This window comes from Lynx canadensis, chromosome B2 (assembly GCF_007474595.2).
Source record: "Lynx canadensis isolate LIC74 chromosome B2, mLynCan4.pri.v2, whole genome shotgun sequence".
Lineage (NCBI taxonomy): Eukaryota > Metazoa > Chordata > Mammalia > Carnivora > Felidae > Lynx > Lynx canadensis.
In genome coordinates this window covers 3,945,258-3,965,850 of record NC_044307.1, presented here as the reverse complement: position 1 = coordinate 3,965,850, position 20,593 = coordinate 3,945,258, and the positions used below count along the sequence as shown (strand labels likewise).

The window sequence follows — 20,593 nt, the reverse complement described above, 5'->3', positions numbered from 1 at the left end:
TGTTTTTCCTTATAACTGTACATGTTGTGTTATTAACAGTATGTTATAAAGTCAGTATTTTTAAAAATTATGTTTATGTTACTTTCCTTTTGAAAGAGAGAGAGGGAGAAAATGAGTGGGGGAGGGGCAGAGAGAGAGAGGGAGACACAGAATCCGAAGCAGGCTCCAGGCTCTGAGCTGTCGGCACAGAGCCTGATGCAGGGCTTGAACCCACAACGGTGAGATCATGACCTGAGCTGAAGTCGGACAGTTAACCGATTGAGCCACCTAGGTGCCCTTATAAAGTCAGTATTTTAAAAAAATTTCTCCACTACTGTCTTGCATATTTTGGGGTGTATTCTAATTCCAAAACAATTCCTTTTGTTAGTAGTGTGAATGATGCCATATATATATAAAACGCCCTCTAGGTAACATTTCTGGTATTTATAAACGCTGCTATTTAAGTATGTTGATTTCGTTTTGAGCAAACTTACTGAACTCCATTCTTCCTTTCTTCCATTTTCTATTTTTTATTGCTCGTGTTGGTTTTCTGAAGCCTTATTTTATTCTCTCTGATTCTTAAATCTATATTTTTCTTTCCTTTTAAAACAGCGTCTAGAAATTCCAGTCCAGTGTTAAAAAGTTGATAAGTAATGTAGGTATGAGCATCCTTTTCTCATTTCTCACCTTCAGGAGTATGCATCTTATTTTTTATTCAACTTTTTAATTTCCTTATTGTTTCTTTTATAAACTGTCAGCTGCCATCATATACAAAGCTTTGTGAGGTTACATTACTGACGAAACATCGTCACTTAACATCATCTAATGCAAATAATTGCTTTTACCACCTTTTCCAAATGCAAACACCTGCTTTGAAACACTTTAAGTTCTTCTTCTTCTTTTTTTTTGGAATGAAATATCTAGCTTTATATTTTTTTTTTGGAATTTTTTTTTTGGTTTTATTTAAATTCCAGCAGTTAACATACAGTGCTATATTCCTTTCAGGAGTACGATATAGTGATTCAACACATCCATACGTTACCTGGTGAGAAGTCACCCCCACCCCGTGACCATCCGTGAGTTCTCGATAGTTAAGAATCTGTTTCTTGGTTTGCCTCTTTCCCTCTCTTTTTTCCCCTTTGCTCATTTGTTTTATTTCTTAAATTCCACTTGTGAGTGAAGTCATATGGGATTTGTCTTTCTTTGACTGACTGATTTCACATCGTGTAATACTCTACCTCTATCCACATCAGAAATGCATCTTAAATTTCTTCATCCGGTAAAAATAATCTATAGTATTTTGGCGTAAAAAATTTCCACATTGGGGCGCCTGGGTGGCTCTGTCGGTTGAGCGTCCGACTTTGACTTAGGTCAGGATCTCGCAGTTTGCGAGTTCGAGCCCCACGTCGGGCTCTGTGCTGACAGCTCAAAACCTGAAGCCTACTTCGGATTCTGTGTCTCCCTCTCTCTCTGTCCCTTTCCTGCTCATGCTCTGTCTCTCTCTGTCTCTCAAAAGTGAATAAATGTTAAAAAAAAAAAAAGTTGAAAATAATTTCCACATTAAAGAAGTTCCTTTCTTTCCTTATTTTGCTAATCGGATGCAAAAAAAAAAAAAAACAAAAAAAAACCTCATACGTAGCTATTGGAATTTTATGTGCCAATTGAGATAATCAAAGAAGTTTTTTTTCTATGTTGATCTAATGCGATGAATTATACCAGTAAATATACTTACATTAAACTATCTTTGCTTTACCGAAATAAAATCCACTTGGTCATGAGGGATTGTTTTTTAATATACTCTTAGCTTTGGTTGACTAATAATTTCTTTAGGACTTTTGCATCTCTGTTCATGAGTTAAATAGGCCTAAATATTTCTTCCGTTGCTATCATCTGGTTCTGGAATCAAAATTATACAAGCCTTATAAGTGCTTTCAGAATTCTTTTTCTTAATTTCCGACATCAGTAGTTGAGAACAGGAATAAACTATCCAATATTAGGTAGCACACAGCTGGTAAGCCACCTCGGCCTGAGTTCAGGTTCAAGATGTTTGAACTCTACTTCAGGTTTTCCATTTTGATTGGTCCATCCGTGGTCTTGATCTTTCGTGAGCCAATTTGGGTAAATTATATATTTTTAGAAATGATTTTGTTCATCCAGGTTTCCCCACTTTTCAGCCTGGGGTTGTTCTGAATATTCTTGGCTTTTAATCTACATTGTCCCTGAAAACATTTCCCTTTTCTCATTTGGCATTTTATTTGAATCTTGTCTCTTGTATCCTGCTCCAGAAAGTTTATCTGATTAATCTTTTCACGTTACCAATTTTAAGTTTATATATCTTCTCTATGGTTTTATTAACTGTGGAATTTACTTATTTGCCCCCTTATTAGTTTAGTCCTTGTCTTTTGGGTTCGCTCTGTTGTTTTTCTCCCCCCCCCCCCAAGTTCTGGAGTCGAATGCTCAGTTTATTTATTTTTGGTTGTTTTTCTGGTGTTTTCTTTTATAAATTAGGTGAAGTTGTAAATTACCCTTAATGTCCCATATACTTCCAAATGTACCAATTTCACCAGCATTCAGTTCAAGTATTACTTGATTCCTTTTTTGATGTTCTCTTAAACCTAATAATTATTTACTGTTATGTTGTTCAGTTTTATAAACGTATGTGACCTTCTTAGAAATCCTGTCGGTATTGATTTTGGGTGTTATTGCACTTTGGTTTTCTATAGGATACTGGTCCTCTGGAATCTGATTTCCCATCTTTTCTCAGTGGAAGAACCGAGTCAAATCACTGAGCTTGCCAATATAGGCAATTGACGATCTAAGACATTTCTTGTTTTCGAAATATACGTGGCTTTTTCTATGGGTCTTTTCTCTTTCATTTCTGTCATAAATGAACTGTGATTGGAGGACACATTTTGTGTAATCACAGTCCTGTTTACAATTGCTAGGATTTACATAATGGCACAGTATGTGGTCAGATTTTGTTAATGTTCTGGGACACCTTGAAAGGAATGAGGATTCTGCGGTTGTTGAGTGGGGCATTACTCTGTACGTGTCAGTTAGGCCAAGTGTGTTAATTGTGTTGCTCACGTCTTTTATATTCGTATAGATTTGTCCTCCTTGCTGCAACAACTACGATAAGTGATGTATTGATATCTTTCACCATAGATGTCTCTGTACCTTTTAATGGCAGAGATTTGTGGGTGTTTTGGTTACACCGGGGTGTACAGCAGGTTGGCTGGGAGCTGTGCTCCAGTCCCCTCGTTCCCAGACCCTGGACGGTAGGGATGCAGTCACCGTTGTGATTGTTACCAGTCGCTGTGTCAGAGCACGAGAATGGCCTCCTGATTCTTAACGCTTCTCTTCGGAATTAACCCGTATAACTTCATCTCCTATGTCGTTGGCCAAAATAACTCGCATGAGTACGTTTAACTCCATGGAAGTGGGAAAAGGCCAAGAAATGAACCAGAAAAATTATTGTGGCTGCAATAATTAACCTCCTGCTCTGCCCTTCTGGTCACCACAGATCTGATTGACTCACCTTACCCCACACAGAACACATTAATCAAGGCCGAGCACTCATTCGATCACCTCGATCAGAGGCCAGATTTCCCGATCAGAGGGCGTTCAAGTGCACAGCGAGAGGTAGCCCTCGGGATGCCTGCCTCACCTCCGTAAACCAGCTGCTGCTGTCTGTCTCCCAACCTGGCTTCCAGAAAGGAAGGATTTATGATGGCTGTTGGATGGCCGTGCTACCACAGGATACGGCACGATGGAGCTTCTGGCCTTTTAAGTTGCCTTTACTAACAGAATTGGCCCGAATTACTCTCTCATTACTGGAATCAGAAGCCTCACCAATTCTCTTGTTAGCTGCATTTAATCCGAAATTTTTTGTTTCATTTTTTATATTCTTGGTTACCAAAGGTTAGATTTGGTTCTTTGTCAGATGCTATGCTTCTTATTTATATTTTTGATCCTCTCTTTTGCTCCTTTAAATACATACATAGGGGCGCCTGGGTCAAGCGTCCGACTTCAGCTCAGGTCACGATCTCGCGGTTCGTGAGTTCGAGCCTCGAGTCGGGCTCTGTGCTGACAGCTCGGAGCCTGGAGCCTGCTTTGGGTTCTGTGCCTGCCTCTCTCTCTGCCCCTCCCCTGCTCGTGCTCTGTCTCTCTTTCTCTCTCTCTTTCGAAAATAAACATTTAAAAACATTTTTTAAATATATACATAGATTTCAAATACCTTTAAAGATACATTCCAAATTTTTTTTATTCTCTCACATGACCCCTTGTTTCTTCACGTGTCTGGTGATTTTTGGTTGATTGTGAAATCACGTTCCCTAAACTTCCCTGCAGGAGAAAATCCTGGAGTATGAATTTAGGGTGAGTTTCTCCGGAGAAATTTCACTAGTTTCTACCAGGCATCTGTGGCCTCCTCGAAATTTCAATTCTTGGCTTACGGCACTTGAAACCAGTCGAGTTTGAATCTGGGCCCCCAAACCTTGTGAAAATTGGTGTATTGATTCAGGTATTCAGAAGGTCTTTATTCTGTTTTTCCTTTCCCTTCGAAGCAGGGGCTGAGACAGACCAGCTCCCCCACTGGACGGAGACAGCTTTGGCTGTCTCTGGAGCTACGTTTCCTCCGAGCCTTCGGAAACCAGCGGAGAAGTCAGCTCACCTGATAAGCTTTTGGAGGTGCACTCAGCACGTCTGAGCTAGGTAAACCCAAAAACAGACCGAGTGGGCTCTGTGCTGCGGGCGGGGGGCAGCCTGGGCTCCTGGAGCTCTGCCTTTCCACGGAGGCCACCTCTCTCATCAGGGAGTTTCCACGCGTATAGTGATTTCTCCTGCCTTCCCGATACCTTATGTATGTGGAGCGTGATGGTGGAGGGCTCCCCTCTTTGGGAAATCTGGCCATGGCAGACGCAGACCATCTCTCCTTGGCCCGGGTCATCAGGACCACGTAGAGGAATTGCCTAGATCCTGCTACACCACAGCTCATGGGCTTTCCCCCAAAGACACCAAGTTTGTATATGACCTTCACGGGGCTGGCGGTGTGAAGGGGCAGTCCTTTGTGATTACAGATTTATGCCGGCATGTCTGTCCCGACTTTTTTTTTTTTTTTTTTTTTGAGTGATTTTGGGATGTTATCTCTTGTTCCTGGTTTGTCCATCACAGCTGAAGAGGAAGGTCACCCAGGGCGGCCCGTGGCTTCGGCGGGCATTTATGTCCCTGGGATCAAGCTCTTCCTTCGTGTTCGATCTCTGAAATTTTCTCTTGCGTCTTTTTCAAGACCAGCTCGGCACGTAGAATGATTGTGTAAGCTTGATAGGGCATTTTAGTGTTCTTAAGAGAAGGGTTTCAGGTAACCCTGCCCACAACACTTGTAGAAACACAAGTCAGCCTTTCTAGAAGTGTTTCTTCTGGTCTTTCATTCTAATTTGCTCCTGATTTTCAATTCCTTTTCTAGCAAAACTGTATCTTGTTACTTATATCACCATTCACCCAGCCAAATTCCTGTTTTGATCAGGCCACACACCCATTATTAAAAATCACAGAGGTCCTGGGCACGTGGCTGGCTCAGTCGGTTAAGAGTCAGACTTTGGCTCAGCTCATGATCTCAAGGTCTTGTGGGTTTGAGCCCCGCATCCAGCTCTGCATTGAGAGCTCAGAGCCTGGAGCCGGCTTTGGATTCTGGGTCTCCCTCTCTCTCTGCCCCTCCCCACTTGTGTGTGCTCTCTCTCTCTCAAATATATATATATTTTTTAAATCACAGAGGTCCAATTCTGTCCCCCTGACCAACGACGAAAATGTTCCCAGCACAACTAATTGACATCCAGTGAGAAAGAAATTGTATTATCTGTAGGTTTGGAGGGATGCCTGATCTGACCAGGTTTGATGTGACAGAATATCTCATTACTCACCTCTGGCAGATGTCACCTCTACAATTGTTTGTATATACGTTACCTTCTTTCTGTACAATTAATATGAGAAAGGTAACCGCCCATGTCTGAATGCTCCTTACCTCATTCAGGATCATTCCACACAGAATGGAAGAAATTAGTCCTCCTATCATTCCAATTACATTTGTAAGTCCCTTAAGAAATCCATAATAACTGTGCGAAAAAGAACGACAAAACACAGACGTAAAGTCGTACAAACACTACAGGAAAAGCCAGCCTAATGAAATGAGGTTTAAGAGAGCTAACTGTTTATTTCCTGAATTTTTCATTCCTCCTCCTCAAATTCCATTAAAGTGTCAAAAAAGTATGCCGATATAATTAACTTTCCGGTTACAGCACAAAGTCAGAAAAGTTGGCTTTTTAAGAGATTGAGAAAATGAGACCATATAGAGTGACAGCCAGCAGGATTAGGAAATCTGTAAATACAGTGGAGAAATTCGGAAAGTGATGTTTATTGGTAATAGAAACCGGTTTAGGGTTAATACAGAATCGAAGGACTCTATTCACCTGGCCTGTTGCCACAGTCCCAGATCCTGGCCCCAGCGACTGCTCCAGTCCTCAGACAAGGAGGGCAGAAGCTAGTTTCCGAACAACAGTGCTTGGCCAGTCCCGGGTACCCAGACCCAGCTCTGCCCCAAGTCAACTACAAAAGCAGGGAAGCCCCGGAGAACGATCAGTAGACTAGGGGTCAAATCTATCTGTCAATCCACAGAGCGCAAGGAAGTGCCTTTCAGAGAGCGGAATCAGTGTCTTACCGAGAAATGAGTTCTCTCCAGGATGGGGAGAAGGTCGCCAGGCCTTTCCTGCCTAACAGATTTCACCATTAGAGGTTCTGTGTGTTCTTCCTTTTTCTGAGAGTGAGGGTTTTCTGTTTGCTTTGTTCTGTCCATTTGATTTTGTGTCCCTGGGTCTATTTTATTCCTCCTCTGCCTTCACATGTGGGAGGCTGTGTGGAGTTGGTCTGTTAGTTTCTGTGTCGTAAGAGAGGCATCACCTAGGGACCCAGAGTCCCTGCAAGCAGCCGTAGGCAGTCACTGGGTGCAAATTTGATTTGCTTTCTCGGTGGAGCTAGAGGGTGTGTCCTAATGTGTAAAGAAGAACATTTATGATCGTGAGCAGCCACAGGTGCAGATCGGGGCAGAGACCTCCAACTGTCCCCGGAAGGTAGAGTTCCCTTTTTCATTTTAGCGGTAGGACCCCTAAGGTCTTTGTGGGAATTGGGCCACTGAGGACTTTTGTGGGCCTTTGTCACATTTGCCTTCATGAGCCCCTCTCCCCATAACGATATTAAAAATTATATTTTATGACTGTGTGTGTGTGTGTTGAAGAACTTTTCAGTGTCATCTAATTGTCAGATTTACTGACATGAAGTTGTCCATAATATGAGTTCCTTTTTATATGCTGTGGCTTACCATAATGCACACTTTGATGTTACTCATTTGACCATTTTTCTCTTTATTTTTCTTAATCAGCCTTCATTATTTTATCAATTTTATTAATTCCCAAAGAACCAACCTGTGACATTATCGATTTTATGTTATGACTTTTTTCCCCCTAATCTTCATAATTTGGGGGGAGGGTTAAATTTGCTCCTTTTTTCCTGGCTACTTGAGATCAAAACATGATTACTGATTTGAAGACTTAACTGTCTTTCGATGTATATGTTTAAAGCTATACATGTCTCTCTGGGCATGATTTTAAAACCATCCCACATACTTTGAAATGTCCTATTTCATTATAATTTAGTGAAAGTATTTTCTAATTCCAACTGTGATTTCTTCTTTAACTCAGACATTAATTTGAAAGCAATAGGTTGTGTGTCATTTACTTTTGATGGCAACCTTAATTCACTGTGATCTAAGAATATACAGTAAAACCTTGGTATGTGAGCATAATTCATTCCAGAAACATCCTTGTAATCGAAAGCACGTGTATATCACAGTTAATTTCAAGAACCGTTGGCTCAGTTGCGATCGGGTGACATTCGGCCTCATGTACAACTCGTATTGCAAGATGTCGCTCGTTTATCAAGTTAAAATTTGTTAGAAATGTTTGCTTGTCCTGCAGAACACTCACAGGACAAGTTACTCGCAGTCCAAGGTGTTACTCTTCTGAATGATTTCAATCGTTTTAAATTAATTGCCGCTCGCTTTATGACCCAGCATATTGTCAGTTTCAGTAACTGTCCTGTAGGCAACTGAAAATAATTGGGATCCTCTCCTCGTTGAGCACAGTGTCGTGTTCCATATTCGTCAATTAGGTCAAGCCCGTCACATTTTGTTCTTGTCATTCTAGTCGTCCACGTCCTTACTAACTTCGTGTCTCCCTCATATTTTGTACAAGCTGTTCAAAGAGGTTTTGAAAATTTCTCCCTCCGTGGTACGTTTGTCTAGCTCTTTGAGTCCTCTCAGTTTGTACTGAACATAAATTAAGGCTGTATTCTTGGATTCAGAGGTATAATTCTGATATTTTTCTCTTCACCATTGTGAACTAACACTTTATTTCTAGTAGTGTTCCATTTTTTCCGATACTAGCATAGTTGTTTCAAGTTTCTTTTGGTTAATATTTGCGTGGGATACCTCTCTATATCCTTTAATTGCATCGGTGCTATCTCCTCATGTTTATTGCATGTTTTATTTGTAGCAGGCTACAGTGTCCTTTATCATTGAGCTGGACAGTCTTGATACTCACTTGGAATATTTCATCCATTTTGGTCTAATAGAATAACTGATATACTTATGACTGTCTTTATCTGTTCACTATTTTCTTTTTGACCTCCGCTTTCACATTCCACTTTTTCTTTCTTCTAGATTCATCGGTTTTACTTTTTCCGTCTATGACAGTATTTCACTGTTGTTTTCAAGCACTGAAGATATTATAGCATGTCCTTTTCACTTTAGTATGAATTATACTTTTACTTTTTCTCTACAACACCGGAAGCTTAGAACATTTTTAAGATTTTAATATTTTAACATTTCTGTGCATCTCCCTCTTTGCATTGTTGCATCCTGTATTTTAATTCCCTAATGCAGTTTGGTTTGATGTGCATTTCAACTCACAAGGTATTCTCTACTGTTTTGCAAATCAGTGGTCTCTATAATTACACACATGTTTACCCCCTTATCGCTCCTGAGTCCTCCTAGCACAATCAGATTTCAATAGGGATAATTTCTTTTTACCTGAAAATTTTCTTTCAGTATCTCTTGTAGTGAACATCCACTGGTGGCAATTTCTCTGTCTGAAAACATTTTTATTTTGCTTTGACTTTCGAAGAGTGTTTTCACTAGGTATAAAATTCTAGGCTGACATTTATTTGTCTTTTAGCACTTTATAGAGATCATCTCTTTACCTCTGGATTTCATGGTTTCTATTGAAACCAGAGGTCAGGCTTAATATTGTGCTACTTGGAAGTAACATGCCTTTTCGCTGTAGTTCCTTTTAAGATTTTTTTTCTTTGTCTTTGATTTTTAGCATTCTTAATATATATATTATAATTTACGTGTCACATGGTTGAAATTCACAGAGCTTTGTGCATGTGTGGTTTACCGTTTTTCATTACTTTCGTATTATTTGGGGCTGTTTTCTCGTAAAATATGGCTTATGTCCCATTTTATTTCTCCTTTCCTTCTGAGACTCAAGTACAGATTTGTTAGCCTTTTTACCTCATTCCACATTTCCATTTATTCTCTTTTTTTTTTTTCCTGTATATTTTAGTTTGGATATTTCCTATGATACACCTTCCTATTTACCAATCCTGTCTTCTCTTTGTGGCTAATTTGTCATTAAACCTATCTGTTGGGGCGCCTGGGTGGCTCAGTCGGTTGGGCGGCCAACTACAGTTCAGGTCATGATCTCGCAGTCTGTGAGTTCAAGCCCCGCATCAGGCTCTGTCATGAGAGCTCAGAGCCTGGAGCCTGCTTCCGATTCTGGTTCTCCCTCTCTCTGCCCCTTCCCTGCTTGCTCTCTGTCTCTCTCTCCCTCTCAAAAATAATAAAAAATAAAAAAATAAAAAAAATTAAAAAAAAACCCCTATCTATTAAGATTTTAATTGCAGACATTTTATTCTTCAGCTCTCAAACTTCCATTTGATTGTTTTTATAGATTCCATTGCTGGTCAAATTCTTTATCTTTTCATCTCTTTTCTTCAGCTTTCCCCCCTGGTTTCTTGGTATATTCATCACAGCTATTGCAAAGTTCTCACCTGATAACTTTAATATCTGTATCAGTGGTAGGACTATTTCTGATGCATTTATGGTTACTGATCACATGGCCCTATCCCTTGTCATGCCTAGTAATTTTTTATTAAATGCTGGGCATTGTGAATAAGAGCTGTAGGGACTCCAAGAATATGTCATACTTTTCAAGAAAAGATTCACTGTTCTCTGTACTAGATTTGGAGAGGAGGGAATAGATCACTAATCTAATTAGGGAATGAAGTAAGATGAGGCTAGGTTCCACTGTTGGCAAGAGTCAGTTTACCTCTAGAACCCCCCCTAGGTATTGCACTCCATGTTGTTACATGGAGAGTTCAGTATATTTGGCCGGGGCCCTCCAGGCTTTGGTAGATCTTGTCTCCTTTGTACAGATAGTATAGGAAATTCTGCCACTTGCCCCGTCGAACTTCAGAATTCAACAAATATCTCAAGGAGAGAAAGTGACTTTATGTTCAAATTCTCTTAATTTCCAATGTTGTCGCTCCAGCCTGTGCACCTGGAAGCTTGGCTAATCTCTCTATCCAGAGAAGCAGCCTCCTCCCAGGGCCAAACCTGGATTATTAGCCATTTGCCAATTGGCACATGACCCCAAGAAAAAAGTGGCAGGAACTGTCCGCTCACCTCAGAGGTGCCGTCCCCTTGTGTTTTTGGTCTTATTGGCCTCTGCTGCAGCCTGATGTCTTTTAATGACTGTTTTTGGTATGTCTTTTAAAGAATTTTTTTTTTCAAGTAATCTCTACACCCTACATGGGGCTCGAACCTACAACCCCAAGATCAAGAGTCGCACACCCTACTGACTGAGCCAGACAGGCGTCCCTACTTTTGGTACTTTATTTGGCCTTTTCAAAGGTTTCCCACCTGGAATGTCAGTCATCCACAGCTGCTCAATCCTGTGTGGAAGTTAAACCAATTTTCTCAAATTTTGCTCTGCAGTTGTACAATGTTGGGTGCATAGAAACTTAGAAACTTATATCTTCTAGTGAATTGAAATGATCATTAAAAATTCTTCTTTCTAGTAATGCATCTTGACTTAAAGTCTACTTTGGCTGATCTGTTTTCCTTGTTTTGCTTTTAATCTATTATATTTTGGTTTTGTTTTTATTTTAATCCAGATTAAGTTAATTTGGAACATATAGTCCTTTTATATTTTATGTTTTTTTTTCTGATACATTTGACTTAAAATGATCATCATTCTTTTTCCCACCAATTTTATGTTCCTTTTTAAACTTTACTCTTCACTTCTTTTTCATTGTTTTTTAAAAATATTTCCTTTACATCATTATTTTCCTTCAGTAGTTATCCTAGAGATTAAAATATATATTCTTGACTTATTTTAGTCTAATATAAATGAATAGTCTTGCAAATTCCCATTAATGAAAACATCTTAGAACACATATTCACATATTCATTTGTGCCTTTTTATCTTTTGTGCTGTTCATTGTTGTGCATTTTAATTTACATATTTTTATACCCTAATGGTATTGTGTTTTGTGAATTCAATAATTATTAGATTTATTTTATTTTTTCCTCTCTATCTCTCTTTCTTCATTCCATATTTCTATGCTTCATCTGTGATTATTTTTCTTCTGTCCAAAGAATTCCCATTTAATAAGTTTTCATTGGGTGTCTGTTGCTGGTGAATACTCATAATTTGCCTGAAAATATTTTTATATTACCTTAATTCTTGAAGGAATTGTTGCTGAAGATAGATTTCTAGTTAACAGTGATTTTAGTTTATTTAATTTTTTTTTTTCACCTATTTGAGATTCGTTTCTAGCTTTCATCGTTCCTGTTCAGAAGCTGCCAGTCTTACTATTTCTTCTTTGAAAGCAACGTGCCTTTTGCACTTGGCTGTTTTTAAGAGGTCTCTCTTTCTCCCTCCCCACCTTTCTGGTTTTGGTAATTTTACTCTGACAAGTGTAGGAGCGATTTTCTTTATATTTGTCCTGTTATCTCTTTGGTAACTAGGACATCTTTGACGACTGTGTTCTCCTCCCAGATTTAGAAGTCTTTAGCATGTTGTTACCGGGGAAAGGATGTGACCTATTTGTACTAAGAGAGGTGATTTAATTCCATAGTTGAAGAAATAAACGGAATCTTCGGTGTCAAGATCCTGAATGCCTTGACAATTCCTCTGAAAACCATGAACCCATCCATACGATGGAACGGATGGTTCTTTTGATCTGAGAGTGGCAAGCGGAGAACGTGTGATGCTCTAATCCTCATGCCATTCAATCCTCAAACAGTAGCTATTTGATGTGAGGAATGAAAACAACCTGGAGGTTGCTGTAACGCAGGATAATCTTCTGGACAACAGTCTGCTCTACATTTGCTCATTCCTCAGCTGCAACAGTCTGGGGTAAAAAGCATTTTGGAAATTTAAATAGCCACTGAAGGAGACTTTCAATTTTATCCGTTTTATATTTTGGCGTACTATGATTTAGTAGAGCCCAAATAATATTCCAATACCTGAACTACAGTTGAGACCCACACGGAGGGGGTGCACAATCCATCCAGTCAAAGATAATTAAAAGTGGGGGCTCCTGGGGCGCCTGGGTGGCGCAGTCGGTTAAGCGTCCGACTTCAGCCAGGTCACGATCTCGCGGCCCGTGAGTTCGAGCCCCGCCTCGGGCTCTGGGCTGATGGCTCAGAGCCTGGAGCCTGTTTCCGGTTCTGTGTCTCCCTCTCTCTCTCTCTGCCCCTCCCCCGTTCATGCTCTGTCTCTCTCTGTCCCAAAAATAAATAAACGTTGGAAAAAAAAAAAAAAAAGTGGGGGCTCCTGGGTGGCTCGGTCAGTTAAGCATTGGACTTCGGCCCAGGTCATGATCTCACAGTTTGTGAGTTCAAGCCCCGGGTCGGGATCTGTGCTGACAGCTCGAAGCTTGGAGCCTGCTTTGCATTCTGTGGCTCCCTCTCTCTCTGTCCTTCCCCTGCTTACACTCTGTCTCTCTGTCTCTCTCTCTCTCTTTCAAAACTAAACAAACATTTTAAAAAATTATTTCAAAAATAATAATTAAAAGTAATTCAAATCTTTTTTGGAGCCTTCTTTTAAGAATGTCAAGGCAATGACAGTTTCTTCTTAACGCATCACAGAACATCTTTCTAATTCTCTGGGCTTTTCTACTCTTGGTACCCACCATTAGCAATAGTGGCCACTACATTCTTAGGTCTTATCTGTCTCACTCAATCGTAGTTTCCAAACAGTACTCTCACAAAACCACATGTGTGTGTTTCTGCTTCCTTCCAGAACTTTCTTCCCCACCACCTTTGTTCTGCTCCAACCTATATAATCCCTGTACTACTCTTCAGTTCTAACAAAGACCAAATTTCCCCGAGAGGACAATTCAGAACTGCATCTGCTAAGAGAACTCTCTCTAATAGGCAAGAGAAGTATATGATTAGGAATATTCTGCTTTAAGTAAGTTTGGTCTCCCTCCCATTAGTAAAAGGCGATTAAGCCCTACACATTGATATGGTTGAGCTATAATGCACGTACGCCCTAAAGACCGAGGATGACCTAGCTTAAGAGACTGAGAATTGTTTCTAGTATGTGTATTAGGATATTTATTCTCCCCGACTCTACAAAATTAGCTGGCCGACCTGGAGTTTCGGTCCATTGGAACAGTGCAACTCAGGCCAAGTGCTGTGTTACCCCAGCCCCTGCTGGTTGAGACATTTCAGGTCCTACTGAGCAGATGCTAGCAACTGGCACTGTTGAGGGAGTGACTACAGCTGGTCCACTTTGGAAGCAGATGTATGTAGGTATGCACCCTCCGTCCTTATTGCTGTATGACTTAACATAAATTCCTTACCCTGCTCTTTTGTTTCCTCGCCCACACTCATGGGGATAACATGATATCATTCACATTGCGGCATGATGGGCACCTGAAAAATACTCAAGAGATGCTACTATTTATAATTTCCTTTCTCATTCTTTTTGGTTTTTTTTTTTATGTTTATTTGTTTTTGAGAGAGAGAGAGAGCACAAGTGGGAGAGGGGCAGAGAGAGGGAGACACAGAATCCGAAGCAGGCTCCAGGCTCTGAGCTGTCAGCACAGACCCGGATGTGGGGCTCGATCCCATGAACCGTGAGATCATGACCCGAGCCGAAATCGGACGCTTCACCGACTGAGCCGCCCAGGCGCCCCTCCTTTCTCATTCTTGACCTCAAAGTGCATATGGCTCAGTTGACATGGTGCTTTCTATATCAAATAATCCTTACACGTTTTTATACAACTCCAGGTGATCAGAACACCTGTGGGCATTTTTAAGGAGGGTCTTGGAACTGAAGAAAACAAATGGATACATGTCCTCATTACTCTGACGCTCACCTTGTGTAGATATGATGGACGAGGTTCTTTGTAAGAGTTGACAAGTGGATTATTTTTTGTTGATTTTGCATCTCTACCCCCACGGCCCCTGCTTTACTAAACTTCAGAGAATCGTGTTCATAGTGGATCCAAGTTCCCCAGGGACTACTAGCCCCACAAAGTACGATGTAGACAGCGCCCCCTGGAGCTGTGCAAATGGCAGAACTGCTGCCATCAGTCACACTTAGTGTATCTTCAACAAGGGCAGAACTGGGGACCCTGGGTGGCTCAGTCAGTGAAGTGTCTGACTTTGGCTCGGGTCATGATCTCACGGTTTGTGAGGCCAGGACCTGTGTCAGACTCTGTGCTGACAGCTTGGAGCCTGGAGCCTGCTTCACACTCTGTCTCTCTCTCTCTCTCAAAAAAAAAAAAAAACATAAACATTAAAAAAAATTTTAAATAAAAAATTTAAGTTAAACTAAATTCAGTTAAAAGGCGGAACAGTAAAGAGAGCAAAAAGATCTTGCTGGACGGATCTGGATTCAAATCCTAAGTAAGATCCCAAACCAGTGATGAGGTCTTAGACGGACAAGTATCTGACCCTCGGTTTCCTTGGTTGTTAACTAAGTATGTTTACTAACTGGGGGGTTGTCACGAAGATTCATAATATATAAACATGCATACACTAACGACGACAGCGGAGCAACTAACCTTTACGCAGTGTTCGCTGTGTGCCCGGCGCTCTTCTGTGTATTTGACCTGTTAACTTATTTAATCCTCTAATAACCCTATGAGGTCCACATTCTCTTATTACCCCCGTTTTGTAGATGTGAAGCAGGCGCAGAGAAGGTAAGCAGGTTGCTTGAGCGGCGTGTTCACGCTATTATCGAAACCGAACCTTCCGACTTTAGAACCTGTGCTCTGAATCACTGGGCTACACTTCATACACATAAGAGTTGCACACATTAATGTATCATCAGGCACATAATTATTACTTAGAGGAGATTTCTGAACTATACTGATGCTTCTTTGGGAAGCATTTTGGCCTGCCGGCCGTGAACTCGCAACACGGTGGAAATCTTAAAGCGCCCTGGAGAGCTTGGATACAAGAAAGAGATGTTTGCCACCGTACCTGGGAGCAATGTCCAAGCCATTTATAAGTAGTCCGGCCATACAAAAGCTTCCTGTGGAACCAGTAAGTATCAGGAAAACAATGGTGCTGTAGAAGCTGAAACTCAGGTGAAGCAGGCACAGACCGAAGAAGGGAGGCAGGAAGAGTCCTGGGGAGCCATCCAGACAGCACAATTAGGGGCGTCCCGAAGATGGGGTGAAGTAACTCAAAGTGCTTGAATGTCCTGGCTGTTCCTTACCTAGTGTGCTGAAGAGCTTCCGGATGGTATTGAGGCGGAGAATATTCCTGGACAGGAAGAAGTCTGCAGCGTGACCTGCCAGGATACCAAAGCTCCAGGCAAACAAATAGGGGAGGGCTGACAGCAGCCCATTCTGAGAAAGAAATGTCATCGGAAGGATGAGCCCGGTAGCCAGAGCCATCCCTACACTGAAGTTCAGTACTGAACATCTGTATTGCCATAGGAGACACCATCAACGTACAACCACAGAATTCTGACTTGGGGCCACACCACCCAAAAGAAAGAGGAAAATAGCCTTAAGGTCAGACATAGTTGTCACGGGGTGTCTCGGTCAGATGAGTGTCCGACCCTTAATTTTGACTCAGGTCACGATCCCAGGGTTGTGCAGTCGAGCCCCACATCGGGTTCTGCACTGAGTGAGGATTGCTTGGGATTCTCACTCTCCCTCTGCCCCTCTCCCCTCTCCCCTCTCCCTGCTCGTGCGCTCACACTCTCTCTCACTCCAGTAAATAAATAAATAAATAACGGTTGTCACAGTATGTCTAGTTTTCTATTGGTAGTGTCATGGGAACTGAAAGTTCTGGATAATAGAGATGAAGACTACACTTGGGAATGGGGACAGCTGGCTCGGGGGAGAAAGAGTGATGATAACAATTACAAACATTTATCTGGTGCTTACTCTAGATCGCTGCTATTAATTCTTTCAACCCCTCCATGGTCTCGTGGAGGGCAAAATTGAATCAGAAAGAGCTTAAATGACCTCACTGTCACGTTGGCCCCTAGGCTGTGTTCCTAGGGAACCCTCCTCACTTAGGGGGTTTCTGAGTGAGGAGGTTCACTGCAGAATGCCACTTTGGGCATTCCATTTCTATGGGAGTCTTTTCTGGTTACCATGGCATCTGACATAAGGTTCCAGGCATCAGTGATTCTCCAAGTCAGACAAGCAATGAGAGCGCCCGTCGTTTCAAAGCAAGACCAGAGTCATGGGTTCTCAGCCCAGGATTCATTGCCTTGTTCCGAGAGATAGGATGCGTGTGACTGGGCACAGTGGAGGGGAGGATGAGTCCCTGTAGGGAACGATGGTGTTGAGCCTTGAGTACTACAGCAGGGCAATAATACATACAGTGAATGGTGGGGAAAGGCACTACGGGAACAGGACTGTGTTTTGCGGAGGCCAGACATGGTGCCTACACCTTTTGTTCCGGGAAATAGTGACAGAAAAAGTGGAAACAGTGAGTCTCCAGGTGCAGAGCATCAGCTAGACAGTGTAGAGAGGCCAAGAGCTAGGACTAGAGTCATGAGAAGTTTCATAAAGTTAAAAGGAGAGGAAAGGTGTCCTTACCTCTTTTACATTCACGTGAAGGTTGGAGTCGACAAACGTCGGGGTGTAGAAAAGCATGATGTTGTTTGTCCAGTGGAAAGCAAAAGAACCGAAAACAATGGCCCAGAGTGGGAGAGACTTAATCATAGCCTTGATCGGCAGAGACCGTGTTCTTGAGCTGCTCTGGGAAAAAACAGCAACAACAACGAAACGTTGACTGTCAGCCCATTAGGAGAAGCTGGAACGCGATTTCTTTGGGCACAGAATCTGGGAGCTGCCACCGTGGAGCGTCCGTGTCCTACCTGCTGCTGGTTGAGGGATGACAAGATGTAGTTCTTCTCACTGACGCTTATACACGGGTGGGTCTTGGGGTCGTCATAGAACAGAAGGAACCAGAGAAGACTCACACCACAGCCACAGGCGCCTCTCAAAGCAGAACAGGTTAGAATTGAAATTGCTTCTGTCTGTAGTAAGTGCCCTTCCCACCTTGACGTGTCTCGTCATCGGTCCGAGAACCTGAACCTCCTCTTTCTTCTTTGCAACTTTACAGCAAGGCTTGCATTTTGGGCAGTCCTCTCTGTACCCAAGGCTGCTTCTGCCTCCAGAATGAATTTTGAGGAAAGGGCGGCAAGCCCTCTGGCCCTCGAGCCTCTGTATCCCTCCACTCATGAGAGTGGACCTCCCTGCTCCTAGACAGACCCTCATCTCTAGATCCCCGATGTGTCCCACCGTGAGAAGACGGCACAGCCAAGACCTCAAAGGGCTTGACCACCACCTAGCTTTGGGAGCTTCTGTCTTGGCCATGCTCCTAAGATACAGCCCCGGCCTGAGGGATTATACAAGTCCTCCATGAGTTTGCCAAAGGATTTGTCGTTTTTGAGTGTTTTGTACTAATGACCCTTTAGCAATCCTGTTAGGACAGGGGGTGCAGTGCTCGTCAGTGCATCTTTCAGAAATGCATTCATTCATTCGAAAAGTAGTGATGAAATGCTCATTCTGTACCATTCACTATTCTAGGCGCTGGGGGTACAGCAGTGGATAGACCAGACAGATATTTCTGTCTTCGTGGAGTTTATTTTCTAGTGGATGAGAAGGAGAGCATGAAAAGTAAGTAGGTAAAAGGTGTTAAATGTCAGTGGTAAGAGCTGTGGAGAGAAGTTGCGGGGGAGGAGGTGAGGAGTGAGTGTCAGGCTCCGTGGAGGCTGGGATGTGGATGTGGGGCCAGGCAGAGGGAGCAGAGAGTGCCAGAGCCCTAGGTTATGAGGCCAGTGTGACTGGAGAGGAAGCAAGGGCTGGGGCGAGGCGGTGGGGGGTGGGAGGGTCCTGGTGGCTCCGTCGGTTGAGCGTCCGACTTCGGCTCAGGTCACGATCTCGCGGTTCAGGAGTTCGAGCCCCGCGTCAGGCTCTGTGCTGATGGCTCGGAGCCTGAAGCCTGCTTCCGATTCTGTGTCTCCCCCTCTCTCTGCCCCTGCCTTGCTCGCGCTCTGCCTCTCTCTCTCTCAAAAACAAATAAGCATTAACAAAAAAAAATTTTTTTTAAGCATATTGACAACATACAACTCCCACCTCACTCCGTGGCCTGAGGACCTAATCCCAAGGTGACGCGTAAGTGGAGAGAAGCCCCCTAAGACATGGGCAATACGTACATTTCTGTGTGACAGTTTAGCCCTCAGAAAAGTCCTGTGGTGCTGTCAGGGAATATTGATGTGCAGAAAGGTCAGCTTGCTCGCTCCGAGATGTGTGGTTAGTAAGCGGTCACCGACACTTAGCATGAATCACGTTTTTAGGGAGGGAATACGGTCCTAGGGGAGGAGCCTGGGGCAGAGCTTTGAAGAAAGCCAGGAGTTTGTGGCAAGGAGAAGAGGAAAAGTCTGCAGAAGACTGAGCAGGAATGGCCAGAAGAATGAAGTCTGGTCAGGGGGTCAGGCAGACCCCCCCCCCCCCGCTGCCCCCGGTATTGTTGGATGTGATTGAGAGTTCAGGTTCAGGACCGAAGAACCTCCACTTGATTTGTGGGCATGGAGGCTTGGCCAGCTCTAACATTTGTGAGGCCCGGGGCAAGACACAGGAACATTTAAAAGTCGCAAATAAAGCTACTGATTTGTACTACACTTGAATATAATATGTCTTCTCGTCCTGTATTGACCCCACTAACTTCAGAATGGCCTGGAGAGGGACTTCTGCTTTCTGATCCGGCACATAAGGAACTTGGAAGAGTCATCCTTCCCATCCTCGTGACCAGAAAAGTGTTTAGCAGACTAAAAATCAACAAGTCGTCTTCGATCCCGCAGAGAGTTGAGGTCATAGGGCAAGCTGTGGCTCCCCCAAATTGGAGAGATGGACAGGTGGACACAGAGAATGGCGGCTCCCCGGAAGAGAGGACTGGAAGCGTAAAACTGCACGGAACCAGTACCAGGGCAGGAGGAAATTAATGAAGGCTGACCTGTTACCCTCCATGAGATTCATGATTTTTAAAGCCATTAACTTTATATAAATTATTACGTTATAGTCAGGTTTTGTTTTTTTTTTTTTTTTTCAGTTCTGAATAATGACTGGGATTTTACAGAAAGAGACTCACCAAAAATATAGAAGACCACGGGCCAGCCCAGGGATTGGCAGATGAATCCAGTCACAAGCAGAACAATGAAGGGCCCCAGCAGAACCCCTAATCAGAAAGCACAAAGAGCGCCCCTAAGGAGCAGACATCTGAACCTAGAGATAATGTAGCGTCAGGGTAGCAATGAACAATTTCCGGTGAAATACGTTTGTAGAGCAAAACACTGGGCAGAAGAAACGAATAAAATATTTGCTTTCCCCTCTCTCTCTCTCCCTTTTTCTGTCGTTTGAGATAAAGAAGCCTCTCCTTCTTTCTAGACAGTTTCCGCATCTTTAAATTTTTTTTTTTTTTTAATTTTTTTTTTTTTCAACGTTTTTATTTATTTTTGGGACAGAGAGAGACAGAGCATGAACGGGGGAGGGGCAGAGAGAGAGGGAGACACAGAATCGGAAACAGGCTCCAGGCTCTGAGCCATCAGCCCAGAGCCCGACGCGGGGCTCGAACTCCCGGACTGCGAGATCGTGACCTGGCTGAAGTCGGACGCTTAACCGACTGCGCCACCCAGGCGCCCCTAGTTTCCGCATCTTTAAAGGGGGGCTGCTGGAACAGATGGTTTCCAAAGCCCTGGACAGTTCAAAACACACATCTTTTACAGCTCTAGGAAGAACACGGCACAGTGAGGTAGCAGTGACACTCACACCTTCGAGGCTCTAGGTCGTTACCTGATAGACTCAGGGAGGTGAGTCGGCCTCGTTCCAAGGGTGGAGCCCACTTGACCCATATTGCGTGCTGAGCTATTAATGCTGACCCCTGAAATCAGAAGGATTAGGACATCTGATCTCTGATGCTTCCTGTGAATTCCAGCCCTGTTCACTTGTTGCGTTA

The 20,593-nt window shown here is 42.9% G+C and overlaps 1 protein-coding gene and 1 long non-coding RNA gene across 6 annotated transcripts in view; one reads left to right on the top strand and one right to left on the bottom strand.

Moving 5' to 3' along the window:
• The window catches only part of LOC115513499, a 50,885-nt gene that overhangs the window by 7,842 nt on the left and 22,450 nt on the right, over window positions 1-20,593 (top strand). The window contains exon 2 of the long non-coding RNA XR_004343594.1: window positions 4,545-4,692. This is a non-coding gene — a long non-coding RNA (uncharacterized LOC115513499). The remainder of the gene's footprint in view (window positions 1-4,544; window positions 4,693-20,593) is intronic.
• The window catches only part of SLC17A1 (solute carrier family 17 member 1), a 35,452-nt gene that overhangs the window by 4,273 nt on the left and 10,586 nt on the right, over window positions 1-20,593 (bottom strand). For 2 of the 5 annotated variants that reach the window (XM_032593103.1, XM_032593102.1), the window contains exons 5-10: window positions 20,431-20,518; window positions 17,454-17,575; window positions 17,173-17,334; window positions 15,831-15,963; window positions 15,593-15,740; window positions 5,999-6,089 (exon numbers count right to left, since the gene is read on the bottom strand). In XM_032593103.1, the coding sequence (XP_032448994.1) occupies window positions 5,999-6,089; window positions 15,593-15,740; window positions 15,831-15,963; window positions 17,173-17,334; window positions 17,454-17,575; window positions 20,431-20,518 (744 nt within the window). Of the gene's footprint in view, window positions 1-5,998; window positions 6,090-14,957; window positions 15,741-15,830; window positions 15,964-17,172; window positions 17,335-17,453; window positions 17,576-19,729; window positions 19,817-20,430; window positions 20,519-20,593 lie in introns of those variants that run through there. The other 3 variants (XM_030314677.1, XM_032593100.1, XM_032593099.1) reach the window with 3 other exon arrangements.